The sequence below is a fragment of the Neoarius graeffei genome, chromosome 1, assembly GCF_027579695.1.
Source record: "Neoarius graeffei isolate fNeoGra1 chromosome 1, fNeoGra1.pri, whole genome shotgun sequence".
In the NCBI taxonomy this organism is placed as follows: Eukaryota; Metazoa; Chordata; class Actinopteri; order Siluriformes; family Ariidae; genus Neoarius; species Neoarius graeffei.
In genome coordinates, this window is record NC_083569.1 from 129,968,719 (window position 1) to 129,989,365 (window position 20,647).

The window sequence follows — 20,647 nt, forward strand, 5'->3', positions numbered from 1 at the left end:
CAGAGTCAGCGAACCTGAGATGGGTGGGCAGGGCATTCCACAATTTGGGGGCGACAACCTCAAAAGCTCGGTCACCACAGGGCTTTAAACGAGTGTGTGGAACTGAGAAGAGGTTTTGGTTGATAGATCTAAGGGAACATGCAGGTGTATGGAAATGAATTAAGTCTGCCAAATAGGCTAAGCAGGGGCTTGGCCATGAAATGCCCTGTATGTAATAGTAAGGATCTTAAAGTGTGTCCTGTAGTAACTGGGGAGCCAGTGAAGGGAGCTGAGCAGAGGGGTGATGTGACCGTGTCTGCTAGATCTTGTAAGTAACCTAGCAGCAGCATTCTGAACTGACTGTAAGCGTGACAGGACAGATTTATTAAGGGAGGAAAAAAGTGCATTACAATAATCAGTGTGTGACGAGATAAAAGCGTGTACCAGCATCTCCAATTCTGAATATGATACCACTAAGTTTACTAATATTACACAGATGAAAAAAAAAACAGGTTTAGGCAACTGTTTGACACGAGAGTCAAACAACAGAGACTTATCAAATGTCACCCCTAAGTTCCTCAGGCTCAAGTGAACAGCAGATGAGAGAAGCCCAATGTATTGTTTGATCAGATGTATAATATTGTCTGGAGCAATAATTAAGACCTCTGTCTTGTCTGTATTTATTTGTAAAAAATTTCCTGCCATCCAGTCTTTGATAGCGTCCTGGCAATCTAGGAGCCAAGAGAGCCTCGACGCCTCACTGGGTCTGAATGTAAAATTAAGCTGTATATCATCTGCATAAAAGTGATATGTAATCCATCCATTCATTATCTGTAGCCGCTTATCCTGTGCAGGGTCGGGGCAGGCTGGAGCCTATCCCAGCTGACTACGGGCGAGAGGCGGGGTTCACCCTGGACAAGTCGCCAGGTCATCACAGGGCGGACACACAGAGACAAACAACCATTCACACTCACATTCACACCTACGCTCAATTTAGAGTCACCAGTTAACCTAACCTGCATGTCTTTGGACTGTGGGGGAAACCGGAGCACCCGGAGGAAACCCACGCGGACACGGGGAGAACATGCAAACTCCGCACAGAAAGGCCATTGTTGCCCGCTGGGCTCAAACCCAGGACTTTGTTGCTGTGAGGTGACAGCGCTAACCACTACTCCACCGTGCCGCCCATGATATATATTATTAAAACTATTTATAATCTGTCCCAGTGGCAACATGTAGAGGGGAAAAAAGTAAGGGGCCCAAAACTGAAACCTGTGGAACACCACAGGACAGAGGGGAAAAAGCAGAAACAAAATTCCCAATGGAGACAGCAAAACTTCTATCTGTGAGGAAGGAGGTAAACCAGTCTAAGGCAATGCCTGATATGCCCGCCCAGTCACGTAATCTCTTAATCAGGATATGATGGTCAACAGTGTCAAAGGCAGAGCTAAGATCCAGGAGTACTAATACAGAGCAATGTGGTTAAAAAAAGTGTGGTATGTCTTGAGTAAAGTGCAGTATGTCGGTAATAAAGTGCAGTATGTCATGACTAAAACACAATATATTATTAGTAAAGAATAGTATGTCATGATTAAGCTCAATATGTTGTGTGTAAAGCACAGTGTGTTATGAGTAAAGTGCAGTGTGTCATGAGTAAAGCGCAGCATGTCGTTAATAATGCACTTTATGTTGTGGGTACAGTGCAGTACGGTATGTTGTTCGCAAAGTGCAGTATGTTGTTAGTAAAGTGCAGTATGTCATGTACAGTGCAGTAATAAAGCTCAATATGTTGTTAGTAAAGCACAGTATGTCGTGTGGACAGCACAATATGTTAGTAAAGTGCAGTATGTTAGTAAAACACAGTATGTTTGTAAAATGCAGTATGTTGTTAGTAAAGCGCAGCATGTTGTTGGTAAAGCGCAGTATGTTGTTAGTAAAGTGCAGTATGTTGTTGGTAAAGTGCAGTATGTTGTTAGTAAAGTGCAGTATGTTGTTAGTAAAGCACAGTATGTTAGTAAAACACAGTATGTTGTTAGTAAAGCGCAGCATGTTGTTGGTAAAGCGCAGTATGTTGTTAGTAAAGCGCAGCATGTTGTTGGTAAAGTGCAGTATGTTGTTAGTAAAGCGCAGCATGTTGTTGGTAAAGTGCAGTATGTTGTTAGTAAAGTGCAGTATGTCGTGTGGACAGCACAATATGTTAGTAAAGTGCAGTATGTTAGTAAAGCGCAGTATGTTAGTAAAACAGTATGTTTGTAAAATGCAGTATGTTGTTAGTAAAGCGCAGCATGTTGTTGGTAAAGCGCAGTATGTTGTTAGTAAAGTGCAGTATGTTGTTGGTAAAGTGCAGTATGTTGTCAGTAAAGTGCAGTATGTTGTTAGTAAAGCACAGTATGTTAGTAAAACACAGTATGTTGTTAGTAAAGCGCAGCATGTTGTTGGCAAAGCGCAGCATGTTGTTGGTAAAGCGCAGCATGTTAGTAAAACGCAGTATGTTGTTAGTAAAACGCAGTATGTTGTTAGTAAAACGCAGCATGTTGTTGGTAAAGTGCAGCATGTTGTTGGTAAAGCGCAGCATGTTGTTGGTAAAGCGCAGTATGTTAGTAAAACGCAGTATGTTGTTAGTAAAACGCAGTATGTTGTTAGTAAAACGCAGTATGTTGTTAGTAAAACGCAGTATGTTGTTAGTAAAACGCAGTATGTTGTTAGTAAAGCGCAGCATGTTGTTGGTAAAGTGCAGCATGTTGTTGGTAAAGCGCAGCATGTTGTTGGTAAAGCGCAGTATGTTAGTAAAACGCAGTATGTTGCTAGTAAAACGCAGTATGTTAGTAAAACGCAGTATGTTGTTAGTAAAGCGCAGTATGTTGTTAGTAAAGCACAGCATGTTGTTGGTAAAGCGCAGCATGTTAGTAAAATGCAGTATGTAGTTAGTAAAGTGCAGTATGTTGTTAGTAAAGCGCAGTATGTTGTTAGGAAAGCGCAGTATGTTGTTAGTGAAGTGCAGTATGTTGTGTGGACAGCACAGTATGTTAGTAAAGTGCAGAATGTTGTTAGTAAAATGCAGTATGTTGTGTGGACAGCACAGTATGTTAGTAAAGTGCAGTATGTTAGTAAAGTGCAGTATGTCATGTGTACAGTGCAATAATAAAGTGCAATGTGTTGTTTGTAAAACGCAGTATGTTAGTAAAACGCAGTATGTTGTTAGTAAAGCGCAGCATGTTGTTGGTAAAGTGCAGTATGTTGTTAGTAAAGTGCAGTATGTTGTGTGGACAGCACATTATGTTAGTAAAGTGCAGTATGTCGTGTGTACAGTGCAGTAGTAAACCACAGTATGTTGTTAGTAAAGCGCAGTATGTTGTTAGTAAAGCGCAGTGTGTTGTTCGTAAAGCGCAGTACGTTGTTAGTAAAGCGCAGTATGTCAGTAAAACGCAGTATGTTGTTAGTAAAGCGCAGTATGTTGTTAGTAAAGCGCAGTATGTTGTTAGTAAAGCGCAGTATGTTAGTAAAACGCAGTATGTTGTTAGTAAAGCGCAGTATGTTGTTAGTAAAGCGCAGCATGTTAGTAAAGCGCAGTATGTTGTTAGTAAAGCGCAGTATGTTGTTAGTAAAGTGCAGTATGTTGTTAGTAAAGCGCAGTATGTTAGTAAAACGCAGTATGTTGTTAGTAAAGCGCAGCATGTTAGTAAAGCGCAGTATGTTGTTAGTAAAGCGCAGTATGTTGTTAGCAAAGTGCAGTATGTTGTTAGTAAAGCGCAGTGTGTTGTTAGTAAATCGCAGTATGTTGTTAGTAAAGCGCAGTATGTTAGTAAAACGCAGTATGTTAGTAAAGTGCAGTATGTTGTTAGTAAAGTGCAGTATGTTGTTAGTAAAGCGCAGTATGTTGTTAGTAAAGCGCAGTATGTTAGTAAAGCGCAGTATGTTAGTAAAACGCAGTATGTTGTTAGTAAAGCGCAGTATGTTGTTAGTAAAGTGCAGTATGTTGTTAGTAAAGCGCAGTGTGTTGTTAGTAAATCGCAGTATGTTGTTAGTAAAGCTCAGTATGTTAGTAAAACGCAGTATGTTGTTAGTAAAGCGCAGCATGTTAGTAAAGCGCAGTATGTTGTTAGTAAAGCACAGTATGTTGTTAGTAAAGTGCAGTATGTTGTTAGTAAAGTGCAGTGTGTTGTTAGTAAATCGCAGTATGTTAGTAAAGCGCAGTATGTTAGTAAAACGCAGTATGTTGTTAGTAAAGCGCAGCATGTTAGTAAAGTGCAGTATGTTGTTAGTAAAGTGCAATACGTTGTTAGTAAAGTGCAATATGTTGTTAGTAAAGTGCAGTATGTTGTTAGTAAAGTGCAGTATGTTGTGTGGACAGCACAGTATGTTAGTAAAGTGCAGTATGTTGTTAGTAAAGCACAGCATGTTCTTGATAAAGTGCAGCATGTTAGTAAAATGCAGTATGTTGTTAGTAAAGCGCAGTATGTTGTTAGTAAAGTGCAGTATGTTGTGTGGACAGCACAGTATGTTAGTAAAGTGCAGTATGTTAGAAAAGTGCAGTGTGTTGTGTGTACAGTGCAGTATGTTGTTAGTAAAGTGCAGTAATGTCATGTGTACAGTACAGTAATAAAGCGCAGTGTGTTGTTTGTAAAGTGCAGTATGTTGTGTTGACAGCACAGTATGTTAGTAAAGTGCAGTGTGTTGTGTGTACAGTGCAGTAGTAAACCGCAGTATGTTGTTAGTAAAGTGCAGTATGTTGTTAGTAAAGCGCAGTATGTTGTGTGGACAGCACAGTATGTTAGTAAAGTGCAGTATGTCATGTGTACAGTGCAATAATTAAGCGCAGTGTGTTGTTTGTAAAACGCAGTATGTTAGTAAAACACAGTATGTTGTTAGTAAAGCTCAGCATGTTGTTGGTAAAGTGCAGTATGTTGTTAGTAAAGCGCAGTATGTTGTGTGGACAGCACAGTATGTTAGTAAAGTGCAGTATGTCGTGTGTACAGTGCAGTAGTAAACCACAGTATGTTATTAGTAAAGCGCAGTATGTTGTTAGTAAAGTGCAATATGTTGTTAGTAAAGCGTAGTATGTTGCTAGTAAAGCGCAGTATGTCGTGTGTACAGTGCAGTAGTAAACCACAGTATGTTGTTAGTAAAGCGCAGTATGTTGTTAGTAAAGTGCGATATGTTGTTAGTAAAGCGCAATATGTTGTTATTAAAGTGCAGTATGTTGTTAGTAAAGCACAGTATGTCAGTAAAACGCAGTATGTTAGTAAAGCGCAGTATGTTGTTCGTAAAGTGCAATATGTTGTTAGTAAAGCGCAGTATGTTAGTAAAACGCAGTATGTTGTTCGTAAAGTGCAATATGTTGTTAGTAAAGCGCAGTATGTTAGTAAAACGCAGTATGTTGTTCGTAAAGTGCAATATGTTGTTAGTAAAGCGCAGTATGTTAGTAAAACGCAGTATGTTGTTAGTAAAGCGCAGCATGTTAGTAAAGTGCAATATGTTGTTAGTAAAGCGCAGCATGTTGTTAGTAAAGTGCAGTATGTTGTTAGTAAAGCGAAGTATGTTGTGTGGACAGCACAGTATGTTAGTAAAGTGCAGTATGTCGTGTGTACAGTGCAGTAGTAAACCACAGTATGTTGTTAGTAAAGCGCAGTATGTTGTTAGTAAAGCGCAGTATGTTGTTAGTAAAGTGCAGTATGTTATTAGTAAAGCGCAGTATGTTGTTAGTAAAGTGCAATATGTTGTTAGTAAAGTGCAGTATGTTGTTAGTAAAGCGCAGTATGTTAGTAAAACGCAGTATGTTGTCAGTAAAGCGCAGTACGTTGTTAGTAAAGTGCAGTATGTTGTTAGTAAAGTGCAGTATGTTGTTAGTAAAGTGCAGTATGTTGTTAGTAAAGCGCAGTATGTTGTTAGTAAAGCGCAGCATGCTGTTAGTAAAGTGCAATATGTTGTTAGTAAAGTGCAATATGTTGTTAGTAAAGTGCAGTATGTTGTTAGTAAAGCGCAGTATGTTAGTAAAACGCAGTATGTTGTCAGTAAAGCGCAGTACGTTGTTAGTTAAGTGCAGTATGTTGTTAGTAAAGTGCAGTATGTTGTTAGTAAAGTGCAGTATGTTGTTAGTAAAGCGCAGTATGTTGTCAGTAAAACGCAGTATGTTGTCAGTAAAGTGCAATATGTTGTTAGTAAAGTGCAATATGTTGTTAGTAAAGTGCAGTATGTTGTTAGTAAAGCGCAGTATGTTAGTAAAACGCAGTATGTTGTCAGTAAAGCGCAGTACATTGTTAGTAAAGTGCAGTATGTTGTTAGTAAAGTGCAGTATGTTGTTAGTAAAGCGCAGTATGTTGTTAGTAAAGCGCAGTATGTTGTCAGTAAAACGCAGTATGTTGTCAGTAAAACGCAGTATGTTGTCAGTAAAGTGCAATATGTTTTTAGTAAAGTGCAGTATGTTGTTAGTAAATTGCAGTATGTTGTTAGTAAAGCGCAGTATGTTGTTAGTGAAGCGCAGTATGTTGTGTGGACAGCACAGTATGTTAGTAAAGTGCAGTATGTTGTTAGTAAAGCGCAGTATGTTAGTAAAGCGCAGCATGTTGTTAGTAAAGCGCAGCATGTTGTTAGTAAAGCGCAGCATGTTGTTAGTAAAGCGCAGCATGTTGTTAGTAAAGCGCAGTATGTTGTTAGTAAAGCGCAGCATGTTAGTAAAGTGCAGTATGTTGTTAGTAAAGCGCAGCATGTTGTTAGTAAAGTGCAGTATGTTGTTAGTAAAGCGCAGTATGTTGTTAGTAAAGCGCAGTATGTTGTTAGTAAAGCGCAGTATGTTGTTAGTAAAGTGCAATATGTTGTTAGTAAAGCGCAGTATGTTGTTAGTAAAGCGCAGTATGTTGTTAGTAAAGTGCAGTATGTTGTTAGTAAAGCGCAGTATGTTGTTAGTAAAGTGCAGTATGTTGTTAGTAAAGCGCAGTATGTTGTTAGTAAAGCGCAGTATGTTGTTAGTAAAGCGCAGTATGTTGTTAGTAAAGCGCAGTATGTTGTTAGTAAAGTGCAGTATGTTGTGTGGACAGCACAGTATGTTAGTAAAGTGCAGTATGTCGTGTGTACAGTGCAGTAGTAAACCACAGTATGTTGTTAGTAAAGCGCAGTATGTTGTTAGTAAAGTGCAGTATGTTGTTAGTAAAGTGCAGTATGTTGTTAGTAAAGTGCAGTATGTTGTTAGTAAAGCGCAGTATGTTGTCAGTAAAACGCAGTATGTTGTCAGTAAAGTGCAATATGTTGTTAGTAAAGTGCAGTATGTTGTTAGTAAATTGCAGTATGTTGTTAGTAATGCGCAGTATGTTGTTAGTGAAGCGCAGTATGTTGTGTGGACAGCACAGTATGTTAGTAAAGTGCAGTATGTTGTTAGTAAAGCGCAGTATGTTAGTAAAGCGCAGCATGTTGTTAGTAAAGCGCAGCATGTTGTTAGTAAAGCGCAGCATGTTGTTAGTAAAGCGCAGTATGTTGTTAGTAAAGCGCAGCATGTTGTTAGTAAAGCACAGTATGTTGTTAGTAAAGTGCAGCATGTTGTTAGTAAAGCGCAGCATGTTGTTAGTAAAGCGCAGTATGTTGTTAGTAAAGCGCAGTATGTTGTTAGTAAAGCGCAGTATGTTGTTAGTAAAGCGCAGTATGTTGTTAGTAAAGTGCAGTATGTTGTGTGGACAGCACAGTATGTTAGTAAAGTGCAGTATGTCGTGTGTGCAGTGCAGTAGTAAACCACAGTATGTTGTTAGTAAAGCGCAGTATGTTGTTAGTAAAGTGCAGTATTTTGTGTGGACAGCACACAACATGTACTTTGTATGTTGTTAGTAAAGTGCAGTATGTTGTGTGGACAGCACAGTATGTTAGTAAAGTGCAGTGTGTCGTGTGTACAGTGCAGTAGTAAACCACAGTATGTTGTTAGTAAAGCGCAGTATGTTGTTAGTAAAGCGCAGTATGTTGTTAGTAAAGTGTAGTATTTTGTGTGGACAGCGCACAACATGTACTTTGTATGTTGTTATTAAAGTGCAGTATGTTGTTAGTAGAGCGCAGTATGTTGTTAGTAAAGTGCAATATGTTGTTGGTAAAGCGCAGTATGTTGTTAGTAAAGCGCAGTATGTTGTTAAAGCGCAGTATGTTAGTAAAACCCAGTATTAGTAAAGCGCAGTATGTCGTGTGTACAGTGCAGTATGTTAGTAAAGCGCAGTATGTTGTTAGTGAAGTGCAGTATGTCATGAGTAAAATGCAGTATCTCATGAGACCCTGCTTAAACACACACACACGCGAGTGCCTTTCATTACTGCAGTGTGCTACTAACTGCTCTGTACATACACACTATTAAAATAAGTAAAATAACAAAAATAATAAGACATAACAATTAGTAGTAAAAAAATACTCATTTAGTACTAAGAGAAACAGTAATAACATTAATAATCATCATGTCAGTGGTAAGTTACTGATACTGAAATCAAACACTGAAACAGGAAGTGCTGTGGTCAGCATGTATGGGAATCGTCTGGGTGTGGGTGTTTGTCCTTTAAATTGAGGTCACATGATTCAATCACATGATTCACTGATCCAAAGTGTGTGTGTGTGTGTGTGTGTGTGTGTGTGTGTGTGTGTGTGTGTGTGTGTGTGTGAGAGAGAGAGAGAGAGAGAGATCAGTGCACTTGTCCTGTTTCTGTGTGCAGCCACTTCTCTTTCTCTCTCTCTCACACACACACACACACACACACACACACACACACACACACACACACACACACACACACACACACACATTCCAGACAAACCAGTTTTACACATACACAAACACACACACTTGTCTCTTTGGTTGCCAGGTGACATCGATACCAAGAGCTTCTGAGTGTCAGGAGTTTGTGTCATCTTTTTCCCACTACTACTCTTCCAGGGAAACGTTCATCACCTGTTCCTGAGATTACGATGTCCTATAAATTACATATCTCTCTCTCTCACACACACACACACACACACACACACACACACACACACACACACACACACACACTTTTTACTTGTCCACTGTATACTTGTACATGACTAGAATGACAATAAATCTCTGTGTTTTAAGTCTTTCTCTCCGAGTGACACTGCTGCAGGCTAATGCTAACACTAATGCTAAGGCCAGTGCCAATCCACTAATAGCCACGTTACTTCCACACAACATTTTTACAATCTGAGACACTGAAGGGTTCGACTGTGTTAGAAGAAACACGTACACACAATTGAATACTTAACAAAAAGTTCGAAGACAAATTGAAAAAAAAATAATGAAAATAACAAAGCTATTTCTCTACATATCCTCCATTTAAGCCTAAACACTTCTGCAAGCGGTGTTTCCATCGGAGAATTCCTTATTTCTAGAATTCTGGGGGATGTGTTTCACACCTTTTGAAATTATAACATCTGTCTTAGAACTTTTTGACTTACCCTCGTGTGTGTGTATGTGTATATATATATATATATATATATATATATATATATATATATATATATATATAGAGAGAGAGAGAGAGAGAATAAGTTTTCCGACATTTGTAGAACAGAGGAGTTTACACTTCTTTGCTGTTTCTCAGCAACATGACAATCTTAATTTTTCTTTTTCTTATTAACCTCAATAAAGAGAATAAAGAGAGACTGGTGAGGGAATGACTGTTTATAGCTGCTATAACATATGTGACAACAGGAACTAACTTTCAGACATTAAATGTAACTATAAAGTGATAAAGTGTGACCTCTCATTCCTTAGTAAATAAATATTTTTAATTATGGGTAAACCTTTGCAGTGTTAGAGGAATAAAACACCTGAGGATGTGCTGTTATAGGAAAATAAACTCGGCGTCAGGGTGGAAACAGTAACCCACTTCATCACACCAACCCGTTGTTGATGATTATGCTACAACAGCAAGGCACAGAGTTTATTCCTCACGTATCTGATGTTCAGTTTTCAGCCTGCGATTCTGAATAGTGTTGGGATGTTACCATGACAACATGAATAACAGTATCAGCTCAGCCTGTATCTACTCATACACACCTGCACACACACACACACACCTGCACTCTGACTAATTCAGCTCCTGTGTGGGCTCAGCATGTAGAGTCAGACAGACAGGTGTGGAGGTGAGACAGTGACGTGTGCGAGCACGTACACACTGACACACACACAGCTTCAGGTGAACCGATCACTCGCCTCCCACACACACAGATCATCAGAGAGTCAAGTCAGTTTATTTGTACAGCACTTTTAACAACAGACACTGTCGCAAAGCAGCTTTACAGAAAAATAAAGACTTTAACCATATTACCGTCCCTAATTTTATCCCAAATACATTTATTTATCCCTGATGATCAACGCTGAGGTGATGGTGGTGAGAAAAAACTCCCTCAGATGACACGAGGAAGAAACCTTGAGAGGAACCAGACTCAAAAGGGAACCCATCCTCATCTGGGTGATAACAGATAGCGTGATTATAAACAACTCACTTCTACAACTGTGTCCTGTAGAGTCATAAAGTGCAGCTGTGTCACCAGGAAATTCATTATAGTTTAACAGGAAGTCTGTTTTGCTGAGATACATTCTGTCTGTATGTCATGACACTCAGACACTAATTCTATCACACTACATTCATTTAGTGAGTTTACTGAATTTAGTGATTCATTATTATCCATTATTCTCCTGAAGATGTGTTTATTGATTTTTGTGTGTGTGTCCCCTTAGTGGAATCTGGTATGTGATTCTGCGTGGAAGGTGCAAATCGCTAAGTTCTCCGTGGTGGTTGGCTCCATATTTGGATACCTGATTCTCGGAGTGCTGGCTGATTGGTGAGTGCCTGATCATGTGACCAAACAAAGGGATTATGGGAAGTGTCATGTTGAAACTGCTAGACATTCACCACACTAATCGCCCCTATAGCCGTTAGCCATTCTTGCTAACTTTTGAGACCACAACGGAAATGCAAGTGTGGAGAATTGAGTGGTCCCTCTGCTCTACCCTGAGGGCATACATAGAGTTCACTAAAGCAAGCTAGCTTTGAATTTATGCTAAACAAGATAATACAATGCAGGGCTATTATAAATAGCTAACTAACGGCTCTTTAAAATATGGGATTAGCTATTGTTACACCAAAGGGTTGTTTTTGGATTAGACAAATATAAATAGCTAGCTACAGTATCTTAATTACATTTGAATTGCTAGTGCTACAAGTCAACAACAAAGCAAATGACAATGACAGAATCACCCGTTGGTTCTGTATCTAAAGCCTAGGTCACAACCGGATGTACGATTTTTGGCGTTTCCCAAATCGCTGCGTTTTTTTTTGTTCGTGGAGAAAGACGCATGTTGGCCGTAAGTTTGTCTTGCAACCTGAAAAAAACATAAGCGCCCGTAGAGTTTGTTTGACATGACAAGGAACATCTGCAGCCGGTCTGCGGCCAGTCTACGGCTCGAAAATCAGCACGTCACACGCGCGCCCTCCGTGCGTTTCTTGCGTTTTTTGCACGTAGACCGGCCGTAGGAGCACGTACGGCCGGTTGTGACCTAGGCTTAACACAGATGGAGATAACAAGCAGGAAGCCTAAATTATAGCAAAGATGCTAATGCTAACCGGCTAACTTGGTATATAATGATGATAGAATTTTGAGTGAGACTGATGGTTTAGCTGTGATGGTGGAAGCAGAACAGAACTGTCCAGAACATCACCATTTACCTCAGGTGTCAGGTCACTTTATTTGTACAGCACTTTTAATGGTAGACATCATCACAAATCAGCTGTACAGAAAAATAAAGATTTCAAACATATGAACTAATAATTTTTTTCCAAATAAATGTATTATCCCTGATGAACAAGCCTGTGATGGTGGTGAGGAAAAACTCCCTGAGACTTCATGAGGAAGAAACCTCGAGAGGAACCAGACTCAAAAGGGAACCCATCCTCATCTGGATGATAACGGATAGTGTGATTATAAATAACTCACATCTATAACTGTGTCCTATAGAGTCACAAAGTATAACTGTGTAACCAGGAAATTCATTATAGTTTAACAGGAAGTCTGTTTTGTTAAAGTTATAAACTGTTCATTGATGGAGACTTGAGTGTAAAACTGTTCATGACAACTGCAGTCCTAAAGTTATCATGGTGATTGTAGCCCTAAACCATTCGAACAAAACTGTAAGTGTCCAGAGTGTCTTCTAAGTGCAAGTTTAGACTGTCCATATGGGGCCGTCCTCCACAGGAGCTATGTGATGAGACTCCAGTCAGATGTAAGGCATCAGTATGGATCAGGCAGGTCTGAGGAGCAGGAGAGGTTCAGCACCACTGGTGTCTCAGGATCGATATGTAACTCAACAGAGAGATACAGAAGGGGGGGGGGGAGAGAGAGAGAGAGAGAGAGAGCAAAACACAGGTTGTTAGGTATGCCCGGTGTCACCTAATGGTTAAAACAGTGTACATTTTGCACTCAGTGCAAGCAGGGACTCCGGTGAGACTAACTATGACAGCATAACTAAAAGGGGAGAGCCAGAAGGTAACACAGGCATGAGGGGCCCCGGGACATAAAGCAGCAGCCACTACACCGTCAACAAACTCGAGTGAGCAAGCGAGTGGGGACTGACAGCATCCATACATCCCAGTTTACCAAAACACTCTGTCTGAGGACCCTCCAGATCTACACCTTTACCTCATAAACACCATTAACACAAGGCTTGACTAAACAGATCTGTTTTCAGCCGAGACTTAAACACTGAGACTGTGTCTGATTCCCAAACACTACTTGGAAGGCTGTTCCATAACTGTGGGGCTTTGTAAGAAAAGGCTCCGCCCCCTGATGTAGCCTTCACTATATGAGGTACCAGTAGATAGATCAAAAGGTGCAGGCTAAGTAGGCGTAGCGGGTCATAAAGGACCAGAAGTTCGCTCAGGTGCTATGGTATGAGACCATTCAGTGCTTTAAAGATCAATAATGGTATTGTATAATCAATGTGAAATTTGACTGGGAGCCAATGCAGTGTGGATAAGACAGGGGTGATGGGGTCATATCTTCTAGTTCCAGTAAGGACTCTCACTGCTGCATTCTGGACTAACTGGAGCTTGTTTATGCACTTATTGGAACATCCAGACAGTCAGGCATTACAATAATCCAACTGAGAGGTAACAAAAGCATGAACTAGTTTTTCTGCATCATGTAGTGACATGCTGCAAATTCAGAAACATGCATCTAGCTGCATGTGGTCCTAGTACAAGTACTTCTGTCTTATCAGAAGTAAGCAGAAGAAAGTTAATAAGCATCCACACGGTAAAAAAAAAAAAGTTACGCCAACTTAAAAATTCAAGGCAACTTACTGTACAGGATTTTTGAGTTTATGTGACAACTAAGATTTTTAAGTTTTGAAGAAAGTTGTGCCAACTTATACTTTTGGTCTCAGATAACTTAGCCTTCATATTCACACAAACTTCATTTTTTTCAGTTTTACATGATAAGAATTCAACTTTAAGGCCACTAATCTTAACAAAAAAGCACTTAACAAGTGTTAACAAAAAAGCACTGCCACTACAGCTTTATAGCAGTTTTGCTAGCATCATGTTAAAATAAACATGCGATTTGAACTGGATTGTTATTTGTTTTATTGTGGGATAAAAAGAAAATTGAACTCAAATTTTGAATTTTTTACTTGGATGAAAGATTAGTGGCCTTAAAGTTGAATTCTTATCATGTAAAACTGAAAAAATTAAGTTTGTGTGAATATGAAGGCTAAGTTATTTGAGACTAAAAGTATAAGTTGGCACAACTTTCTTCAAAACTTAAAAATCTTAGCTGTCACATAAACTCAAAAATCCCGTGCAGCAAGTTGCCTTGAATTTTTAAGTTGGTGTAATTTTTTTTTTTTTACAGTGCAGTGTCTAATGTCCTTTACACATTCCTCAGTTCTATTAGGCTGGTGTCTCTCATCTGGATTTGCAGAAACATACAGCTGTGTGTCATCAGCATAAGAGTGGAAACTAATACCATGCTTAAGAATAATATCACCCAGAGGTAACAAACATAAAGAAAAAAGCAATGGGCCTAAGACAGAACCTTATGGACCACCAAACTTTACCTCAGTATGTCTAGAAAAGTCACTATTTACATCAATAAACTGATAATGTTCAGTTAAATTAAGGGGTGTTCACACGGCAACTTTTACTCCGGTGTAGCACCGGGGCTGCCCCGGTAGAGCGTTCACACGGTACAAAGTTATACCGGTGTAGCCCCTGAAAGCTGCTTAAACCGGTGCAAATCTAACCCTGCTCGGGAGGTGGTTTAAGAAATTTACTCCGGAGTAAATGCTAGTTTGCGGGGCAGCACCGATATAAAATGGGACGTCTGAACGCTACAGGGGTAGACTCGCTACGCGTGAGGAGAGTTGATTACATACGGGCATTGCATAATTTGCATCCTGGTATTTTGCACTTCCAATGGCGAATATCAACAACAACAGAACTGCGTGTCTTCCAGTGTTGCCAGATTGGGCGGTTTTAAGTGCATTTTGGTGGATTTGAACATATTTTGGGCTGGAAAACGTCAGCAGTATCTGGCAACACTGGTGTCTTCATCCACGTTGTTTTCCCGGCGCTTGGTGATGCCATGACAACCGGGAAAAGGAAGCACATTTTCATGCATGCGCATATTTCATTTCCGCATTATTACTATCGTTTTTAATTATTACTATCGTTTTCGTTTTTAAAACACGGCAGTTTTTGCACGGTCGCAAAAACTGCTGTGTGATCGCAAGTGGGGCTGCACCGGTGCTAACACGCTTCTCTCTAGTAAGCAGGTTTGTGACATGTGAACACTCCACAAAATTTACACCGGTGTAAGATATATCGCAACAAAATACATCGGTGCAGCATCGATGCAAATATGTGCCGTGTGAACACCCTTTTAGACCTGAGCCAGGAGAGGGCCGTTCCCTTAACTCCCACAACATTTTCTAGTCTATCCAGGAGAATGGAGTGATTAGTGGTGTCAAATGCTGCACTAAGGTCAAGCAACACAAGCAGCGAGACACAGCCCTGATCAGACGCCAACAGTAGGTCGTTTACTACTTTAACCAGTGCTGTCTCTGTGCTATGATGAGGTCTAAATCCTGACTGATACATTTCATGGATGTTATTCCGATGTAAATATGAGCATAACTGCTGTGCCACAGCTTTTTCTAGGATCTTGGAGATAAAGGGGAGGTTTGATATTGGCTGATAATTGGACAGCTGACAGGGATCAAGGTCAGGTTTTTTAATCAGGGGTTTGATAACTGCTAGTTTAAAGGATTTGGGTACATAGCCAATCATAAGAGAAGAATTTATTATTTTTAGAAGCAGTTTGATTGTTTCTGGTATTATCTGTTTGAAGAGTTGTGTTGGTCAGGGCTCTAGTACACAAATTGAGGATGTTGATGAAGAAATTAGTGGTGGTGTTTCAATTTCTCTAAGAGGAGTAAAACATTCCATGGGGGCAGCCATGGCCTAAAGGTTAGAGAAGCAGCCTTGGGCCCAAAGGGTTTCGGGTTTGATTCCCTGGACCAGCAGGAAAAATCTGTTGAGTGAATGAACAGCACTTTCCCCTCAATTCATGGCTGAAGTACCCCGAGCAAGGCATCTAACCCTCAACTGCTCCCTGGGCTCTGTAGCATAGCTGCCCACTGCTCTGGGTGTGTGTGTGTGTGCTCATTGCACTATGCACATGCGTGTGTTCACTGTTTCAAATGGGTGAAATGCAGAGGAAGAATTTTGCTTTGTGTGAGTGTGGCAACGGGGGCGTGACTGAGCATCAGTTTGTGAATGGAGGGCGGAGTCAGGGAAGGTGAGTGGTTGTATTGCTACACGTGTTGTTGTCAGTTAACGTGTGTTAGTGTGTCTCCTCCAGTGACCGCGCCATATAAAAGGAGAGTGAGAAGGGGAGGTCATTAATGATGCACATAGTAAGGAGTGGGTCCTGCAATAATCCGTCTGGGGAAAGCCCTGGAGTAGCATTGGTGGGAGAAGCTGTCACAGAGCTGTCTACGTCAGCACTGCGTCAGGGCGATACGCGGAGTGAGGAGTGCCCCGCCCCTCCTCCCTCTCTCGGGGATTCCCTTGGGGATTTCCCGTTAGAGCACTTGCTAGACAAGACTCTGCGGCATGCATTTGACCAAGTGAGAGTAATCGATGGTCAAATTCTCCAGCCAAATGCGACGCCAGGCTTCCCCTACTTTGCTATTATTAAGGATCGGTTATACCGAGTGACGCAGGACACTCAAACTGGCAAAAAGATAACACAGCTATTAATTCCAAAGAGCTGCCGGGAACTCATATTCTAGGCGGCTCACTTTAATCCCATGGCCGGACACTGAGGGCAGGATAAAACACAAGCCCGAATAATGGCCCGGTTCTATTGGCCAGGGATTCACGGGGATGTCCGTTGGTGGTGTGCAGCGTACCGCGAATGCCAATTAGTAAATCCCATGGCCACTCCAAAAGTGCCTTTGCGCCCTCTCCCTTTAATTGAGACCCCATTTGAAAGAATTGGGATGGATCTCGTCGGGCCATTAGATCAGTCAGCACAGGGATATTGCTTTATTTTAGTTTTGGTGGACTGTGCAACGCGATACCCAGAAGCAGTGCCTCTCGCAATATCTCAGCATGCAGTATTGCAGAAGCGCTCTTCTGCTTTATCTCCCGGGTCAGGATTCCGAAAGAAATCCGGACAGACCAAGGCACTACATTCATGTCACGAACACTGCGCGAGCTGTATGGGTTACTGGGGATTAAGCCTATCCGCACCAGCGTCTATCACCCACAAACTGATGGCTTAGTGGAATGTTTTAATTGAACCCTCAAAAATATAATTCAGATGTTTGTAAGCGAAGGTGCATGTAATTAGGATAAGTGGCTCGAGCCCCTGTTATTTGCGGTACGAGAGGTCCCGCAAGCCTCCACAGGTTTTTCACCATTTGAATTATTATATGGGCGTAAGCCGCGTGGCATTTTGGACATGCTACGTGAAAATTGGGAGGAGGGACCTTCACCTAGTAAGAATGAAATTCAATACGTTCTCGACCAGCGCACCAAACTCTACACACTCATGCACTTAACCCAGGAGAATTTGCGGCAGGCGCAGGAACATCAAGTCCGACTGTACAACAGGGGCACGTGCCTTAGGGAGTTCACACCGGGAGACAAAGTAGTATAACTGCCCACGTCGAGCTCCAAATTGATCGCCAAGTGGCAAGGGCCCTTCGAGATCACACGGCGTGTCGGGGATGTCGACTATGAGGTGAGGCGAACGGATAGGGGTGGGGCATTGCAAATTTACCACCTCAGTCTATTAAAATGTTGGAATGAGGAGGTCCCCGTGGCGTTGGTGTCAGTAATCCCGGAGAAGGCGGAGCTGGGGCCGGAGGTTCAAGAAAGAAAATTGACATCGCCTACCACTCCGGTCCCCTGTGGAGACCACCTCTCCCCAGCCCAACTCACGGAGGTAGCCCAGTTGCAGAAAGAATTTTCCGACATGTTTTCGCCCCTGCCTGGCCGCACCCACCTCGTAAAACACCACATTGAGATGCCCCCGGGGGTGGTAGTGCGCAGCCGCCCTTACCGCCTGCCCGAACACAAAAAAAAGGTGGTCCGGGATGAACTCGAGGCCATGCTCGAAATGGGCATAATCGAGGAGTCCCATAGTGACTGGAGCAGCCCAGTGGTCCTGGTCCCCAAGACCGATGGGTCGGTCCGGTTCTGTGTGGACTATAGGAAAGTCAACACGGTGTCTCAATTTGATGTGTACCCAATGTCTTGCATTGAAGAGCTTCTCGATCGATTAGGCACTGCTTGTTTTTATTCGACACTGGATTTAACGAAAGGATATTGGCAGATCCCCTTGACGCCTCTGTCCCGAGAGAAAACGGCCTTTTCCACACCAATTCGTCACACTTCCTTTTGGGTTGTTTGGGGCGCCCACTACGTTCCAGTGGCTTATGGACAGGGTCCTCCGCCCCCACACCACCTACACAGCCGTGTATCTCGATGATATTATCATCTACAGTAATGACTGGCCGTGGCACCTCGAACACCTAAGGGCCATCCTAAAGTCGCTGAGGCGGGTGGGTCTCACAGCTAACCCAAAGAAATGTGCAATTGGGCGGGTGGAAGTACGGTATCTGGGTTTCCACTTAGGCCATGGGCAGGTGCATCCCCAAATTAATAAGACGGCAGTGATTGCGGCCTGCCCGAGGCCCAAGACCAAAAAGGGGGTGAGACAGTTCCTGGGGCTGGCTGGGTACTGTCGTGGGTTCATAACTAATTATTCAGACGTCACCAGCCTGCTGACTGATCTCACTAAAAAGGGAGCACCAGATCCGGTCCAGTGGACAGAGCAATGCCAACAGGCTTTCTCTAGGGTAAAGACTGCACTGTGTGGGGGGCCACTGTTACACTCCCCTGACTTTTCTGTCCCAGAAGGTGGAGAGGGAGGAGCATCCTGTGCTGTGCCTTAGCCGGAAGCTGTCAGTGCAGGAAGGTGGGTACAGCATGATAGAGAAAGAGTGCCTAGCCATCAAGTGGGCGGTCCTCACCCTTCGGTACTACCTACTGGGACGCCCTTTCACCCTCTGTTCGGACCACACGCCCCTCCAGTGGCTCCACCGCATGAAGAATGCCAACACACGGATCACTCGTTGGTATCTTGCCCTCCAGCCATTTAAATTCGAGGTGGTCCACAGGCCGGGGGCGCAGATGGTGGTGGCGGACTTCCTGTTCCATCAAGGGGGGTGGGGGGTAGTCTGCTGCAGGCCGGACGGCTCCCCAACCTGAGTCGGGCGGTGGGGGTATGTGGCAGCAGGGTCGTGGCCAAGCGTCAGCCTGTGAATGAAAGGTGGAGTCAGGGAAAGTGAGTGGTCGTATCACTACACCTGTTGTCAATTAACGTGTGTTTGTGTGTCTCCTCCAGTGACCGCGCCCTATAAAAGGAGAGTGAGAAGAGGAGGTTGGCGCCGATAGGGCTTGATAGCCTGTGTGTGTGTGCGAGAGAGAGTTTGAGTTGTGTGCTGAAAAGCAACAATAAAAATAATAATTAAGATGCAAACAACTGCCTGCCATGCTTCTGTGCTCCACCCACATCAGGGTCTCTCTACAGTGAGAAAAATAAAAGCTTCTTTATTATTCTAATCGCTGATCTGACACAGTTTTATTGTTATCTAAAGGGTTACTTTTCAAATTGTCTGGCTTTAAATTTATGGTTTAAATTTTTTGTTGGATATTTTCCATTTTTTCATCGAAAAAATTCATGAAGTCATTGCTACTACATATTGCAGGGGTGTATGTGTCTGTAGTGGTCTTTTTCAAGTTAATGTTGCTCCAGTATTAAATAGGAATCTAGGATTATTTTTGTTATCCTCTATTAGGGAGGAGAGATATGTTGATCTAGCCACACTAAGAGCTTTTCTATACTTCAGGAAGCTCTCCTTCCACGCTAATTTGAATGCTACCAATTTTTTTTGATGCCATTACATTCTAATTTTTGAGTGGGCTGTTTTAAAGTGTGAGTGTCATTGTTATACCATCGTTATATAATTTTTTCTCTCTGATCATTTTCCTTTTAAGCGGAGCTACATTATCTAAAGTATGGCAGAATGTTGACTCTAAGCATTCAGTTGCCTGATCAAGTTCTGCAGGGGCTGACAGTGACCCAATCAAAGTTGATAACTCTGGGAGATCATTTATAAAGCTCTGTGCAGTAGTTGACGTGAATGTACGTTTAATACAGTAGCGTGGTGAGGTGCATATATTATTACTCAGACATATTTTGAATGAGATGAGATAATGATCTGAGATAACTTCAGACTGTGGAAGTGTGACTATATTTTCTATGTTTAACCCGAATGTTAGTGTTAGATCGAGGGTGTGACCACCATTATGGGTCGGTCCTATGACATTCTGATTAATCCCTACTGAATCTAAAATGAACACAAACGCTGTTTTCAAAGGATCTTCTTGGTTATCGAAGTGAATATTAAAATCTCCGACAACTAAAGCTTTGTCTAAGGAAATAACCAGATCTGAGATAAAAATCTGCAAATTCAGAAAGAAACTCAGAATATGGCCCCGGGGACCTGTAAATAATAAGCAATGGAATTAACTGGGTAGACTTATTTTTCGAGGCTACATACATTATATGAGTATGAAGAACTTCAAATGTATTAAATTTATAACCAGGTTTTTGTGTTACACCTAGATAATCATTATAAATAACCGCGACGCCTCCTCCTCTGCCAGTTAGACGAGGCTGGTGTATATAACTGTATCCAGGAGGACTCGCTTCATTTAATGCTATATATTCATTTGGCTTAATCCATGTTTCTGTTAAACAAAGTACATTAAACTCCTGATCAGTAATGAGTTCATTAACCATTAGCGCTTTAGATGTAAGAGATCTAATATTTAATAGCCCTATCTTAAGATCAAAGGTGCTGGCAGCAGCTGTACAGTCAGTATGATCTAATTTTATATTGATTAGGTTACTGGAACAAACTCTCTGAATATTTCTACTTTTTTGTTTAGCCCAGGGAACAGACACAGTCTCGATGTAGTGGACCCTGAGTGACGACTCTGTGCAGCTAGCAGACAGTCGGTTTAGCCTGTTCGTCTGCTCCCTGGCCTTG

At 41.8% G+C, this 20,647-nt stretch overlaps 1 protein-coding gene across 1 annotated transcript in view; it reads left to right on the forward strand.

The window, feature by feature from the left end:
• slc22a23 (solute carrier family 22 member 23) overlaps positions 1-20,647 on the forward strand; it is a 98,310-nt gene that overhangs the window by 42,735 nt on the left and 34,928 nt on the right. The window contains exon 2 of the mRNA XM_060917458.1: positions 10,700-10,803. Within this exon, the coding sequence (XP_060773441.1) occupies positions 10,700-10,803 (104 nt within the window). The remainder of the gene's footprint in view (positions 1-10,699; positions 10,804-20,647) is intronic.